Genomic DNA, 14,462 nt, shown 5'->3' with positions numbered 1-14,462 from the left:
AAGTCCTGGTTGGGATCAGCTGGTTCAGGAGGAAGTAAGTGCTTGTCCATGGCAGGTGGTGTGAAGGTGTGTGTCAGGACAGGGTGGAGTTGTGTCTGGAGGTAGCTATGGCCCAGTGACCAGCAGTCTCAAGGGTGCTGTTGAGGAGTTTGGACTTTATTCTGTCTGCAGTGGGTGACCATTGAAGGGCCTTAGCTTGAACTCTAGTGTGGAAGTGGAATGGAGGGACAGGCTGGAGGCAGGGAAATGTGTCAGGAGCTGCCACCATGCAGGTGAGTGGTGATTAATTGCAGGTTGCAAGCCACGGTGCAGTTGTGGGGATGGAAAGGAAGGGCTAGGTCTGAGTGGCGACAGGGTGCGTGCTGCTTGTCGAAACTCCTAGGTCCAGCCATTTTGGCCACCACCCTGTTTTTCTCATGCCTAATCTGTACCTGATTACACTAGCTGAGGTGGTCTCTACTTGTCTTACCCCTTTAATTTTGAATATATCTCAGTAGCCATATATGATTTTCCCAGAACTCACCTGGTTTCTTTGAGACCAGACCTTCCAGAAGGCTTCTCCTCCCAGGTTTCCCTTGCAGTTGGCAGTGGGGAGCCAGGCTCAGGGATGCAAACAAGGACTAAGTCGGGGGGATACCTCCTGTTCTAGCATCTTCCACCTTATTCCAGGGACCTGGTAGATGAAGCAAAGGACTACCACCTCATGCCAGAGCGCCGGCCCCACCTGCCAGCTTTCAGAACCCGGCCACGCTGCTGCACGTCCATCGCTGGGCTTATCTACGCCGTGGGGGGCCTCAACTCAGCAGGTACCTTGCGGCTCCCCTTTATAGACCCCCATCTTGGACTCCATGGATGAGGAAGCACCAAACAAATTAGCCTGGCCCTTCTGGTTTATCTGTTTTGTGCTGTCATTTCCCTTGCCCCTCTTGATTTTATACAATTGCTCTACAGTTAGAGCATGTCACATATTCAAGCCATTGAATCAGAATATCAGTGCTAAAGAGACCTTCTAGAAATCTTTGAGGCCTAGCCTGCTCACCTGACAAGTGAAGAAATTGAGCCCCACCGAACTTTCACTATGTTCATACAATTGTTTTTGGCAGAACAAGGACTAGAACTTGGGTGTACTGGTTCCTGAGCCAGCACTTTTGCCCTTTTGCCCTAGTATCACACTGGCTATGGTATAGCATCCTGTCAGCCCTGGATAGGATACAGTCAGAGACCCAATTCCATACCAGACTATTCACATTTGGTTATATGAATCTCTGGGGTTAGACTGAGAATGTCCCCAAGAGAAAGATTATCCAAATACACAGGCTCTACCACTGTCAGCCCCACCCACTGTGAAACACACACATGCTTTACAGTCCGTGGGTTATTGGCAGTTTTTGAATCTAAAAGTAAGATTTTCAGAAAGCTGCATGGCCTCCCAACTTGGGAGGAGTTGGTGGGCACTCCCAGGCAGTTTTGTTTTTATTTTTTTTTTTGTTTTTAAATTTTTTGAGATGGAATGTCACTCTTGTCACCCAGGCTGGAGTGCAGTGGTGCAATCTCGGCTCACTGCAACCTCTGCCTCCTGGGTTCAAGCAGTTCTCCCGCCTTAGCCTCCTGAGTAGCTGGGACTACAGGCACATGCTACTACACCCAGCTAATTTTTGTATTTTTAGTAGAGATGGAGTTTCACCGTGTTGGCCAGACTGGTTTTTAGTTCCTGACCTCAAGTGATCTGCCCACCTTGGCCTCCCAAAGTGCTGGGATTACAGGTGTGAGCCACCGCACCTGGCCCAGTTTTGTTTTTAATTGAATGTTAATGAGAGTTGGGTACTAGCTGCTGCTTGTTAATCATAGGGCCTGGAACAGGTAAGTCCTCAACTCAGTGCACGCTGGAGCAGTGTGCAAATGAAATGCCAAGTGCCCCATAGCAGCATACCACAGGAAGAGGGGGTTATTTTATTTGATCATCACAAGAACCTGATGCAAAAGGTAGGGCTGGAATGATCATTCCTTGCTGCTGTGACTATTTATTGAGCACTAAGTATATTGAACCATGCTAGGTGCTTTACCTGTTATATCATTTAATCCGTAAAGATTATCTCCATTTCATGTGTGAAGCAGAGGGTGGGGACACAAAGCCCCTTGCCTTGGGTCACCCACTAGCAAATGAAAGCACTGGAGCGCATGCCTGTCCCTCTGGCATGCCTCCTGCCTGGAGGAAATATTGTATCGATTCGCCTATACCTTTGACTTTCAGCAGGTGGAGTACCTGATTGTAACTGAAAACTGCCCTCTTTAAAAAATAAATACCTCCTGTCTGATTCTGATTTTCCTTAAAGAATTAGGTTTGAGGTGATCATGGCTGAAATTTCTTAGTGGGCCCTTGTGCCTTGAGTAATTCTGTGGGAAGAGCTAGTAGAATTGAGTCAAATGTTCCGTATAATCAATGCCCAATAGCTGTGATCTAAACAAGTGGTCTCATTTGTTTTAATTTGAGTAGCAAATTTTTATGCAGGTGATTCCCTGAATGTGGTGGAAGTGTTCGACCCCATCGCCAATCACTGGGAGAGGTGCCGTCCCATGACAACAGCCCGCAGCCGTGTTGGCGTGGCTGTGGTGAACGGGCTTCTCTATGCCATTGGAGGATATGACGGCCAGCTACGGCTGAGCACTGTGGAGGCGTACAACCCGGAGACAGACACATGGACCAGAGTGGGGAGCATGAATAGCAAGAGAAGGTATTCTGGAAGCCACGTGCAGCCCGAACATACACACTGAGCACCTGGGGAGCGCCAAGCTAGACAAGCAGGGGCACGCAGTAAAGTAAAATACAAGCTTTGGCCTAGGAGTTTCCTGCAGCCAGGCCAGCCACTGCCGGTACCTCCTGGGAGCAAGCCCCCATCTGCTTAAAAGTAAAATACCCGCCTTGTCCTTTGAGGAACTTGGGGAGACCAGACGTGGACATGTGGAAGTTGTGTTGTTATTTTAAGTGCCAGATAAGGACTGGAAATGTGTATTATGGAAGATTCAAGGAGGGAGAGAAACTGGACTGGAACTTCTGGAAGATTTCAGGGAAGAGGTGGGATTAAAGTTGAAACTTGAAGAATAAGGAGGATTTACCTTTATTAGTGATAAAAGGAAATCCAAGGTGTTTTTCTGTATACCTTCCTTCCCCAGGACTCCCCTCACACATGAGTTTCCACTACCTGGGGAGAATATGAACCAAAGCAGTGTTCTTTTATTTAGGTCACACACATTCTCCTAGACAGGAAAACAGGTATTTGCAAGGTGGGCCAAGTTGGTATGTCACTCAGTACATACTAGCTACCTGCTCCCTCCACTTCTCTGCTTATGTTGCCCGAATAAGAAGTGGGATTAGAAGACATCCTGGTGCCTGTGTTTAGCCTTCTTAATGCTGAGGTGATAACAGGTGGCATGTTTCATTATATCAGACACATGATGGAGTCGTCACACGTGTGGGCAGCCGAAAGGCTGGCGCAGCCCAAGGAGGGGAAAGGAAAGCTGCCCAGGGCCCCCTTGCCCATTACCCAGGACAGCTCTGCATTGATCGCTTTTACACATTGAGCTTCCTTGACATATGCCTAATGTTGTTCCACATCCAGCAGCATTCACATGTGGATGTCAGCTGGGAGGGATCTGCCTTTGTACTGGTGAGACCAGTTCACAAAACATTGGGGTAGGTTCCTTTGGGAAGAAAAAAAATACGTAAGATCTGCCCCTCCCAAGAATGTGTTGAGAGTCCTTTCCTCCCACCATCCCCACTTTTGCTGCTTGGATACTTTGCAGCTTCCTGTGTTTGAGTGACTCATTGCTCCATGTCCCCAACCATGAGTAGCTTTTTTGCTTTGACTGCAGTCAACTGTCCTTCCTTGTGGGTATGCTCTGGACCACTTCCTTGCTTTGATGTTACTTGGTTTAGAGTGCTGTCTTGGAGGAAAGTCCTCTGGGTATTCCTTTCCTTCACTGTGGCTAATACCCTGTTATTAGTGTGGGCCCGGTTCCATTACATCCCTTTTAAATTATAGGCTCCCTTAAAGCGTTCCTAGTCACTTCTCTCCTGACATCCCACACAGCTGTCTGTCCTGCCCGTTAGTGACATCGTGCCATCTTTCCTTCCCATCTCCCCCAGTGTTCTATGCCATCCCATAGAGCTTTCTTACACTGGACTATTCCAGTCCATGCTAATCAGCATTTTCTCCTCTTCACACTCACCTTTACTACCTAGTTGATAGTTAATCTCATGCAGTTTTGTGGCACCTCTTAATTCATTTTCTTTTTTTTTTTTTTTGAGACGGAGTCTCGCTCTGTCGCCTAGGCTGGAGTGCAGTGGCGCGATCTCGGCTCATTGCAAGCTCCACCTCCCGGATTCACACCATTCTCCTGCCTCAGCCTCCCAAGCAGCTGGGACTACAGGCGTCCGCCACCAAGCCCGGCTAATTTTTTTGTATTTTTAGTAGAGACGGGGTTTCCCCATGTGGGCCAGGATGGTCTCGATCTCCTGACCTCATGATCCGCCCGCCTTGGCCTCTCAAAGTGCTGAGATTACAGGCGTGAGCCACCGCGCCCAGCCTCTTAATTCATTTTCATGTTGTTCAACACCTGTTTTGTTATGTAATTTTTATGTTTGTGTTCGTATCCAGAAGGATAGTAATCATGTCTAGTAAATGTGTGATCTTCCCTCAGTACTTACCTAAGGCAAGTCCCTCTCCTCTTTTGGGCTGGTCCAGGGGGTCTGTTATCATGTCCCTGAAAGGGACATTCTGTGGATCAGTTTGATTACTACGTACATTTAAAAGGTAGCAGCAAGCCAGGCACAGTGGCTCACGCCTATAATCCCAGCACTTTGCGAGGCCACAGAGGGCGGATCACCTAAGGTGAGGAGTTTGAGAACAGCCTGGCCAACGTGGTGAAACCCTGTCTTTACTAAAAATACAAAAATTAGCCAGGCATGGTGGTGGGCGCCTGTAATCCCAGCTACTTGGGAGGCTAAGGCAGGGAGAACTGCTTAAACCAGGGAGGCAAGGGTTACAGTGAGCTAAGATCGTGCCACTGCATTCCAGCGTGGTTGACAGAATGAGACTCTGTCTCAAAAAAAAAAAAAAAAGGTAGCATTAAGCCTGGTATGTTTTCTTTTCCTGTTTGTTAGAAACCTAGATTCATTTTTAATCTTCACCAGCATCACATTTGAAAATACAGCTTGGCATTCATGCTGAATTCCTTATAAGGCTTTGTGTAGAGTGGAAGATTACATGATTACACCAGACCCCTGGGTCTTTGATATTAGAAAAACTTGGCATGTGAGGAGTTGGGTAGTTGGGCTTGTCTCATTGAAATCTGAGGCAGGCCTCTCTCTGGGCAGTCTTGAGGAGAGACCTCAGCCTCCCCAAGCTATAGCTGCCTGTCTGTACAGTGATCATGGTGCTCTTTCCTTCATTGCAGGGTGTGCTAAGGGCTGAAAATAGCAAGTGGGCCATGCACAGTGGCTCACACCTATAATCTCAGCACTTTGGGAGGCTAAGGCAGGAGGATGATTGCTGGAGCCCAGGAGTTCATGACCAGCCTGGGCAGCATAGTGAGACCCCCGTCTATACAAAAAGAAAATTAGCTGGGCATGGTGCCATGTGCCTGTAGTCCCAGCTACTGGGGAGTCTGAGGTGGGAGAATCCCTTGAACCCAGGAGATCAAGACTGCTGTGAACCATCATTGTGCCACTGCACTCCAGCCTGATGATAGAGCAAGACGTCGTCTCAAAAAAAGAAAAAGAAAAAAGAAAATAGCAAATGTAGAGTACCTGACACATGTAGTAAATGCACAGCAAACAGGAGCTGTGGCATCAACCACTAAGATTAAGTTAGAGGCCATGCACATGATGAAAACAACATATGTGAATTGAGTGGGAAAAAGCAGAGGTAACACAACAAACATACATTCAGTGCCTGTTACATACAGGACATCATACTTATCACTGTGAAGGTCACACAGATGAAGATGAAGTGAGGACCTTCCTGTCTTCCAGGAGGTCCTCACTTATTAAGAGGTGGCAGATAGATTGGCTGGGTGTGGTGGCTCACTCTTGTAATCCCAGCACTTTGGGAGGCCGAGACAAGAGGATAACTTGAGGACAGAAGTTTGAGACCAGCCTGGGCAACATAGCAAGACCCTGTCTCAAAAAAAAAAAATTAGCTGGGTGTGGTGGTGCACACCTGTAATCCCAGCTACTTGGGAGGTTGAGGTGCAGGCAGATCGACTGGGCACAGGAGTTCAAGGCACAGTGAGCTCTGATGGTACCACTGCACTCTAGCCTGAGTGACAGATCAAGGCTTTGATTAAAAATTACACACAAACAGAAGTGGCAGATAGATTCCTGGTAGCCTATAATGTCAGAACATAAGTGCCTTGTGGGCTGGAACTTTGGCTTGCTTACCACTCTAAACCCCAGCTGATAAAGATCTGATGGATGAATGAATGATTGTAACAACTGCTGTAATAAGCCACTCAGGGAGTGTAGGGGCAGGAAAGAGTAATTCTTACAAAGGGGAGGAAGAGGAAAGAGGAAGTTGCGTTGGGCCTTCAAGGTAAATTCAACCTTCACATGGTGAGGTGGAAGGTGAGCATTTTAGAAAGATTAAAGACAGAGAAGAGCCGGGAGGGGAGACAGCCTGCAGTAGAAGGATGGGGCACAAGAGGAATGATGGGGCAGCTTCTGTCACCTCAGTTTTTTGCCTTTACTTAGTCACATACCTGAGATTTAGGTTGCAGAAAGAGGCAGTAGGTAGGTTTGTTTCTCAGTGGGCAAGAGAGGCTGCTCCAGGAAGGCTACAGCTCATCTGGGATGACAGCTCTCTCTCTTTCAGTGCCATGGGGACAGTCGTGCTGGACGGGCAGATCTACGTCTGTGGGGGCTACGATGGCAACTCTTCCCTCAGCTCCGTGGAGACCTACTCACCTGAGACGGACAAGTAAGGAATCCAACTCCCTTGGGGCAACTGGAGCTGATTACAGAGAGTATAAAAATCAGAACTGCAGTTTTTTAAATTTAAGCTTCTTGAGGGTAGAGAATGTCTTACCTTTTTGTCCCTATAGTACTTTGTATATACCAGATATTTAATAACCCTTGGTTAAGTGAAAGAATGAGTAAATAAAATTTTAAAACAAATAGTCTACATAGATGCTTGGAAATAGTTATTTAATGGTCTGTACCTTTTAGCTAAATCAGCCCATTTTAATGGAAATACAGGCAAGAGGGGATAAGAAGTAGATGAACAGCATGTTCCAAAGTGGGTAGGATATGATTTGGAAAAAAAATAAAAAGTTTTTAAGTTCTATGGTCAGATAGGCATGGGAAATGTTGATGTCTGAACTGCCAGAGTCCTTGTCTTTCCATAAGATACAGTAACATTTTAAAGGCTCTAAGAAACCCTGCAGTGAATAACTCTGTTTAACCTCGGGTTTTTAATACACACCAGTCACCGTCTTGTGGGACTCATTTGTGGAACACTCTTTGAAAAACATTGACAAGGTTAGCCCGAGTTTTTCATTTTAGTGTTTGAACCCTCTCATCTTATATAATAAAATATAAACAAATTAGTTGAATGGACTTATTAGGATGCCTTTAAGCCAGTATTCTGTTCACTTAACCAGTCTACTATGGATCAGACAGCAAGCTGGGTGTCTGAGATCCTTTAAAGCACCCAGTGTGGTTGGGCCATAGGTTGCATCATGATCATCCTACCCTGGAGGCCTGTGTCAGAAGCTCTTGGGCACAGAGCAGAGAGAACCTTCATCTTCCCCAGGGTTGCAGGAAGGGACAGGGTAGCAGGGATGTCTTCCAAGGTGAGACCTGTCATGGATAGCCAGTGGGAGGTGTTTGCTCATCATAGGCGGGGAGACAACAAGGAGCGAGGCTGCAATAAGAAAGTGTTCACTGTAATTGAGAACAGCAATGATCCTCTCGTGGGCTGGAGCCCAGTGTGTGGATGGGAGACGGAGCAGGGTGGGTAGCATATGGTGTGGGGTGAAGCTGAAGGGTAGATGAGGACCAAGAGGTAAAGAACCACATGAAGAGCCGGGCACAGTGGCTCACGCCTGTAATCCCAACACTTTGGGAGGCCGAGGCAGGAAGGTAACTTGAGCCCAGGAGTTCGAGACCAGCCTAGGCAACATAGGAAGACCCTGTCTCTACGAAAAAAAAAAAAAAGAGAGAGAGAGAGAAATTAGCCAGGCATGGTGGTGTGAGCCTGTAGTTCTAGCTACTGAGAAGGCTGAGGCAGGAAGATTGCTTGATTCTGGGAGGTCAAAACTGCAGTGAGCTATGATTGCACCACTGCACTCCAGCCTTGGTGACAGAGTGAGACCCTGTCTCAAAAATAAAAAAAGTTAAAAACCACATGAAGGAACCTGGACTGTCTTAGAGGAGACAGTGAGGAGCCACTGGACGGACATGGTCCAGGTACAGGAGAAGCAGTCCCTCTGGCTGGGTGGGGTTGGATGGGACTGGTGTGAAATCCAGGCTGCCTGTAAAGAGGCTGGTGCAGCGGTCCAGATGAGAGGTCAGGGTAGGGCACTGGCAGTGGGGATGGGAACTGATTCGGAAGCAAACCAGCCAGGACTTGGGGGACCACAGGAATGTTGACGGTGAGGGAGAAGCAGCCAGAATAGCACTGAGATTTATAAGTACAGCAGCTAGAGAGCTGGTCGTATGCTTAACGAGGCAGGGAGTGCAGGGAGGAGCAGAACTGTAAGAGAAAGAGGCCTTGTATGAGACACAATGATTTTGAGCAGCCATGGAGATGAGCAGAGAAGATGGGCTGTCGGTTTGCAGCTTGGGTGAGAGGCGGCAGCCAGGGAGAGCTGTCAGAGAGGTGGTGGGAGAGGTGATAAGAGCTAGAGAGATGGCCAGCACAATTCACCTGAACCCTGCTAGGCTATCTTGGGGGGACAAGAACCCTGAATCTCATGCTTTCCCTCCTATTTTGACTCTTTCCTGAAGGTGGACAGTGGTGACCCCGATGAGCTCGAATCGCAGTGCTGCTGGGGTTACAGTCTTTGAGGGCAGGATATATGTGTCAGGCGGCCACGATGGTTTGCAGATCTTCAGCAGTGTGAGTCTGGGCTCCCCCTGGGATAAGGGCACCTACTTCTTCTGTCTTTGAGATTTATTTTGGAAGATCATTAATTGAAAAAACTTCAGCCTTGCCGTAGCTGGATAAAGTATCATCTAGTGAGGTTTCAGGCTATCCACTGCATCTTCTGAAATTCTGAACTTACAGAGAATGAGCCAGTGTACGCAAAAGAAGGGTGAAGGGTAGTCACATCTGCAGCCACCACCTTATTCTACTGTCTGTTGGACACTGCATAGACACTACAAATCTACAAGTGTAAATTTGCAAACAGTTGTATTCTTTTGGATAATTTGTTTGAAATTGTATTTATTCTGTAAAAAAGGCTCAATAGCCATTTACTGGTGATTCCATAGTCAGTCAGTGCTGCAGTGGAAAGCCCTGGAGATTACAGGAGACCCAGCTCTCATACAGGTTCTGTCACTACCTAGCATTGCATCCTTGGGCACATCCTTTTTTTTGTTTCCTTAGATGCAGACAGAAAGGGTCAGGTGAGGTGACTTCTCCCTGCCCCATACGCCAAAGAGCAGGCCTGCAGCAGAGGGAATACTGGCAGAGCTCCTCATCCCCATGCCTCCCACAGGAGTTTGACATCATGGGGGCTGCTGTGCCCTGCACGGTCACTCTATGGACTGAACTTTGTCTCTGACTGTCCTGTACCTGTGCCTCTCTCCCCACTGTAGGTGGAGCACTACAACCACCACACTGCCACCTGGCACCCTGCAGCTGGCATGCTCAACAAGCGCTGCCGGCACGGAGCCGCCTCCCTGGGGAGCAAGATGTTTGTCTGCGGGGGCTATGATGGCTCTGGCTTCCTCAGCATTGCTGAGATGTACAGCTCTGTGGCAGACCAGTGGTGCCTGATTGTCCCCATGCACACGCGCCGGAGCCGGGTCTCCCTGGTGGCCAGCTGTGGGCGCCTCTACGCTGTAGGGGGCTACGACGGACAGTCAAACCTAAGCTCAGTGGAGATGTATGACCCAGAGACGGACCGCTGGACATTCATGGCCCCCATGGCATGCCATGAGGGAGGGGTCGGTGTGGGCTGCATCCCTCTCCTCACCATCTAAGGCAGAGGATGGGGATGTGGTGAGGCAGGGATCTGGTACAGACATAGGAGCATCCTTCCAGGAACAGTCCCTCAGGAGAGGCAGTGGACCAGAAGAGGTGGCAAAATGCGAGCTCGCCGGAGGTACAGTTTTTCCAGGTGCTTAAGCCCTCCCCTACTGTGCCACCCTTGTGACCTTCAGGCCTGGGTCATCAAGATGCACAGCATGGAAAACAAGCTCCTCTGGATCCCGCAGCTGGTGACGTGGAACTGTTTTCTGGTCCACACGAACACAGGCTCCATCCAGGCCCAGCTCCTACCCACCGCCTCTCTGTGGGCCCGCTGTTCACAGAAGACCTTCCATCTGATGCTCCCCTTCGCCTGCTTGTTCTCCAGCCGAGTTCTGGCCACTTTGCCATGGGGAGACTGCAATGTCCAAGCCTGCTGGAAACTGGGATGTAGTTGGGGGTGAAAGGACAGACCCAAGTGTTCTCCGTGCCTGAGATGGTGTGGCCACAGCAGTGGAGGGCTGCACACAGGCACGTTCCTTCTTCCACAGTGGGGCACCAAGGATTCTGTCCTCATTGCTGGGTAAGCAGGGAGAAGAGAAGTTTTCCCCATGTCTAATTTTGGGATTTCAGTGAGGCCTTTTCCATCTGTCCAGGAGAACAGAAGGGAAAAAAAGATACTTGAAAGAAACTGAAGGAAATTTAAACAAAGAAACACTTGAAAGAAACTGGAAAGAAAAATAATTTTTTTTTATGTGAACAAATTTTGCAGGAAGAAAAAAGCATAAAAGACACTAAGGGCAAATCTGTGTTTAAATGGAAAACCGTCTAACTGGAGAAGGGCGGTATCCACCCCACATTCGGATCCCAGGGTCCTGAGGCCTCGCATCAAGCTGGCGGTTCCCTCTGAGCCCCAGTGTGTGTGGAATCAGTACACTCTTGACTGGGCCTGTAGTAAGGTGCTCATGGGGTTTGTCTTCACACCCACTGTCAGAGGACTTTTAAAATCATAGGTGTAGAGAGTTAGCTATCTGCTGAATTACTGCCACTCTTCTTGGTGGGGGCTCCTAGCTGGGGCTGGGGGCTCCAGACGCCCCTGTGATTACCTCCTACTGCCACCATGGCGCTCATTCAGATTCCCCACTCTCACTCACATTCCTTCCTTTTTTGACCAGCAGGAAACAGCAGGTCCGGCCAGATTCTTACTTGCCCATCGATCTTGTTCTTGGATGATTTCCCTCATTGTGATGCGTCTGGGGCACGTTGACCATATGCACCTCTAGAATCTAACCAGGGGCTTCCTTCTACCAGCTGTGGGCTGACTTGGTCTGGTAACCTTGTCTGCCCTGCCATTCCACTGCTCCTCCATCCACTTGCCAATCCCAAGGGTCTGGCCTCCCTCCAGCCCTGGGCAGACTGACCAGCAAGGTGGACCTTTACATTCAAGCACAGCTGGCTTTTATGACATAACTAAAGGCCGAAAGAATCTCTTGCTGCTGCAAAGAACAGATTTTATATTTCTTCCTCTAATCTTGGCAAATGACCTTTACCTTTTGGAAAGATTTCATACTGCTTCCTCCTTCTCCCTGGATGGGACCTAATGTGGCACAGCGGGACTCAAAAAAGAGGACATTTCTCTTACCAGTGCACTGGGCAGTGGGGCTGTCCTTCAACTGCTGCTGCCAAAATTGGTTTTTTAAAGTTCTTCCAGTAGAGACTAAAAGAAGATGCAATTCCTGTAACCCAAGGCTGGGTCTTAGGGCTCCAGTCTCCACCTGGTTGGTTTCCTGTCCTTTGCTGCCTGCCTGGGGTGGCCTGGAAGCCTGTTCAGAAAGGCACAGTGTGGAGCCTGGGGTGTCTCCCCCACCCCAGGACTGTCAGGTTTACCAGTGTGTGCAATCGCCATGTATTCAGAGGGAAGTACCTTTGTTACCTACAACTTAGGAGCTGGGCCTCTGCTACAAGCACTTGAAAATGATATTTTTATTTTTAATGTCTCAACAATCTGATATCGGATGTCGTTTAACCTGGGCTGGTGGTAGAGCTCCAGCATTTCTCCCTCCTTCCTGTAGGGGTAGACTCGGAAGGTGGGTGGGGTGTGCATTTCCTGTTAGGAGTGTATCAGTGCTTGTCTTATTACAAGCCCCTTTTGTGAATTTGAAGTAGCACCAACAAGCCTGGATTGTGAAGGTATTAAGAATCAGTCTGTGGGCTACTGAGTGGGTCCTTAGGATACTGGCCCAGATTTTGCCACTGGATATGGTAGATCATTTTCCCATGGCCTGCTGCTCTTGTAGTGGCCTTCCTGAGTCCAATCCCACCTCCTGGTGTAGAATTTACACTGCTGCACCTGAGGTCAGTGTTTCAAAGTAAGATCAAGCCAGTGTTTTGATCTGGGCTCTGAGCACTAGTGAGCAAGCACCAACATATTCACACCTTCCCAGTAGGTTCCTCAGTCTGATGGTGAATGGCTGTTCGTAAATGGCTGGTCTGGCTCTTTGGTATTGGAGGCTTTCCAATAGCCCCATGAAAAGAAGCTTCACCCAAGGATATTGTGAAAAGGGTGTAACAAGGAGATAGGGTAGACATTGTGCTCAGTGGGCCTTGGGGCCTAGCCCAGCTCTGAGCAGAGGACTGTGGCATTCACTGTCCTTGAGTGTTTCACCTTCTCGGATAACACATGGGCCTTCTCTTCTGGATTTCATCAGAGATTACAGCCAGATGGGAGCTGAAGACCAGCCTCTTGACCACAGAGGTGTGACTATGGGAATTCCTCCCAATTTATTGTTTCCCAGAAAATCTTCCTTCCTTTTATTTATAGAATGCATGTCTTTTGTGTTAAGAAACCAAAGAAATAAAGAAAGAGAACACTCCTAATAGCTCTTGTCCTTCCTTGGTTTGTTTCTTAGATATTAGAAGTACATCTTTTTTTTAATTGTGATTCACTGAAAAAAAATATATTGGACAAAGTGGGAATATTTCTGTGAAAATAAGGGAAAAGCCAGATGTACAGCAAAAGTAGTATTTGGAGAGATTTATTTATTTATTTATTTATTTTTATTTTTATTTTTTTTTTTTGAGACGGAGTCTTGCTCTGTCACCTGGGCTGGAGTGCAGTGGCCGAATGTCAGCTCACTGCAAGCTCCGCCTCCCGGGTTTACGCCATTCTCTTGCCTCAGCCTCCCGAGTAGCTGGGACTACAGGCGCCCGCCACCTCGCCCGGCTAATTTTTTTTTGTATTTTTAGTAGAGACGGGGTTTCACCGTGTTAGCCAGGATGGTCTCGATCTCCTGACCTTGTGATCCGCCCATCTCGGCCTCCCAAAGTGCTGGGATTACAGGCTTGAGCCACCGCGCCCGGCCTGGAGAGATTTATTTTATGAGAGTCACTTCTGGTGAAAAATATGCAAAGACTTTATTTGCATAATGGGACTGCATATTGGTACCTGTCCAGATCACCCCTACTCTCAGATTTCCCCTTTTCTCCATTCACTGCCCTAAAACTCCAGTGTTCCGCAACGGAATGTGGCTGCCTGTTGACTGCCTGGAATCAGCACCTCCAGCTCCTTTTTTATGCTCTAGGCCGGAGGTGCTTTAACTTTGGTGCACATAAAAGCCACTGGAAAATGTTTAAACCACAGATTCATTCCTAAGTCCCTTTCTAGAGACAGATTCCCTAGGGCTGGGGTGCAGCTCATCTTTCTGGCGTGAGCAAGTTTCCTTGGTGATTTTTTTGCTCTTCAGTGTGAGAACTACCATCTTCAGTTTCACTCCCTTAAATACAGCCACATTCCAAATCTGCCCTTCCAAGATTACACTGTGGTTACTGTGGTTTTGCCTTTTGGGAAACTCTTCAGTCACACTTTTCCAAAAGTCAGCTTGTGGTCAGCCTTGTCCATTGGACTCTTGGATGGCAACTTTATTTTTTTAAGTTTTTGGAAGGCCTATCACTCCCGCACACACCCCACCAGGACATATCTTACATATAAACATTCTTGTCAGTTGAATCTCACATGGTCCTTAGTAATCCCCGTGGAGCAGGTAACATTTTAGCGTAAGGAAACTGCCTCAGAAGGGCCAAGTAATTGACCTGACTCCAGCTAACCAGTGGTATTGTGAGAAATTGAGACCACATCTCCACACTCACAGTCTGGTCTGCCTAAGGGCAGCAGTATCTACCACCTATAGAGGGAGCAGCGTTCCTCCCAGCACTATCATAGACCTTGGAAAAGCAGACTGGGCAGCAAGGGGAAGAGTGAAGAAGCAGGCGCCT

The 14,462-nt window shown here is 48.1% G+C and overlaps 1 protein-coding gene across 3 annotated transcripts in view; it reads left to right on the top strand.

The window, feature by feature from the left end:
* The window catches only part of KLHL18 (kelch like family member 18), a 59,759-nt gene extending 46,692 nt beyond the window's left edge, over positions 1-13,067 (top strand). For 2 of the 3 annotated variants that reach the window (XM_007984017.3, XM_073010270.1), the window contains 5 exons: positions 670-806; positions 2,495-2,732; positions 6,870-6,974; positions 9,005-9,116; positions 9,818-13,067. In XM_007984017.3, coding sequence (XP_007982208.1) covers positions 670-806; positions 2,495-2,732; positions 6,870-6,974; positions 9,005-9,116; positions 9,818-10,204 — 979 coding nt within the window. In that variant the 3' untranslated portion in view covers positions 10,205-13,067. The remainder of the gene's footprint in view (positions 1-669; positions 807-2,494; positions 2,733-6,869; positions 6,975-9,004; positions 9,117-9,817) is intronic. The other variant, XM_007984019.3, reaches the window with a different exon arrangement.
* Positions 13,068-14,462: the final 1,395 nt, after the last annotated feature.

This window comes from Chlorocebus sabaeus, chromosome 22 (assembly GCF_047675955.1).
Source record: "Chlorocebus sabaeus isolate Y175 chromosome 22, mChlSab1.0.hap1, whole genome shotgun sequence".
NCBI lineage: Eukaryota > Metazoa > Chordata > Mammalia > Primates > Cercopithecidae > Chlorocebus > Chlorocebus sabaeus.
Note: the sequence above shows the minus strand (reverse complement) of the source record. Positions and strands in the feature narration are given on the sequence as shown.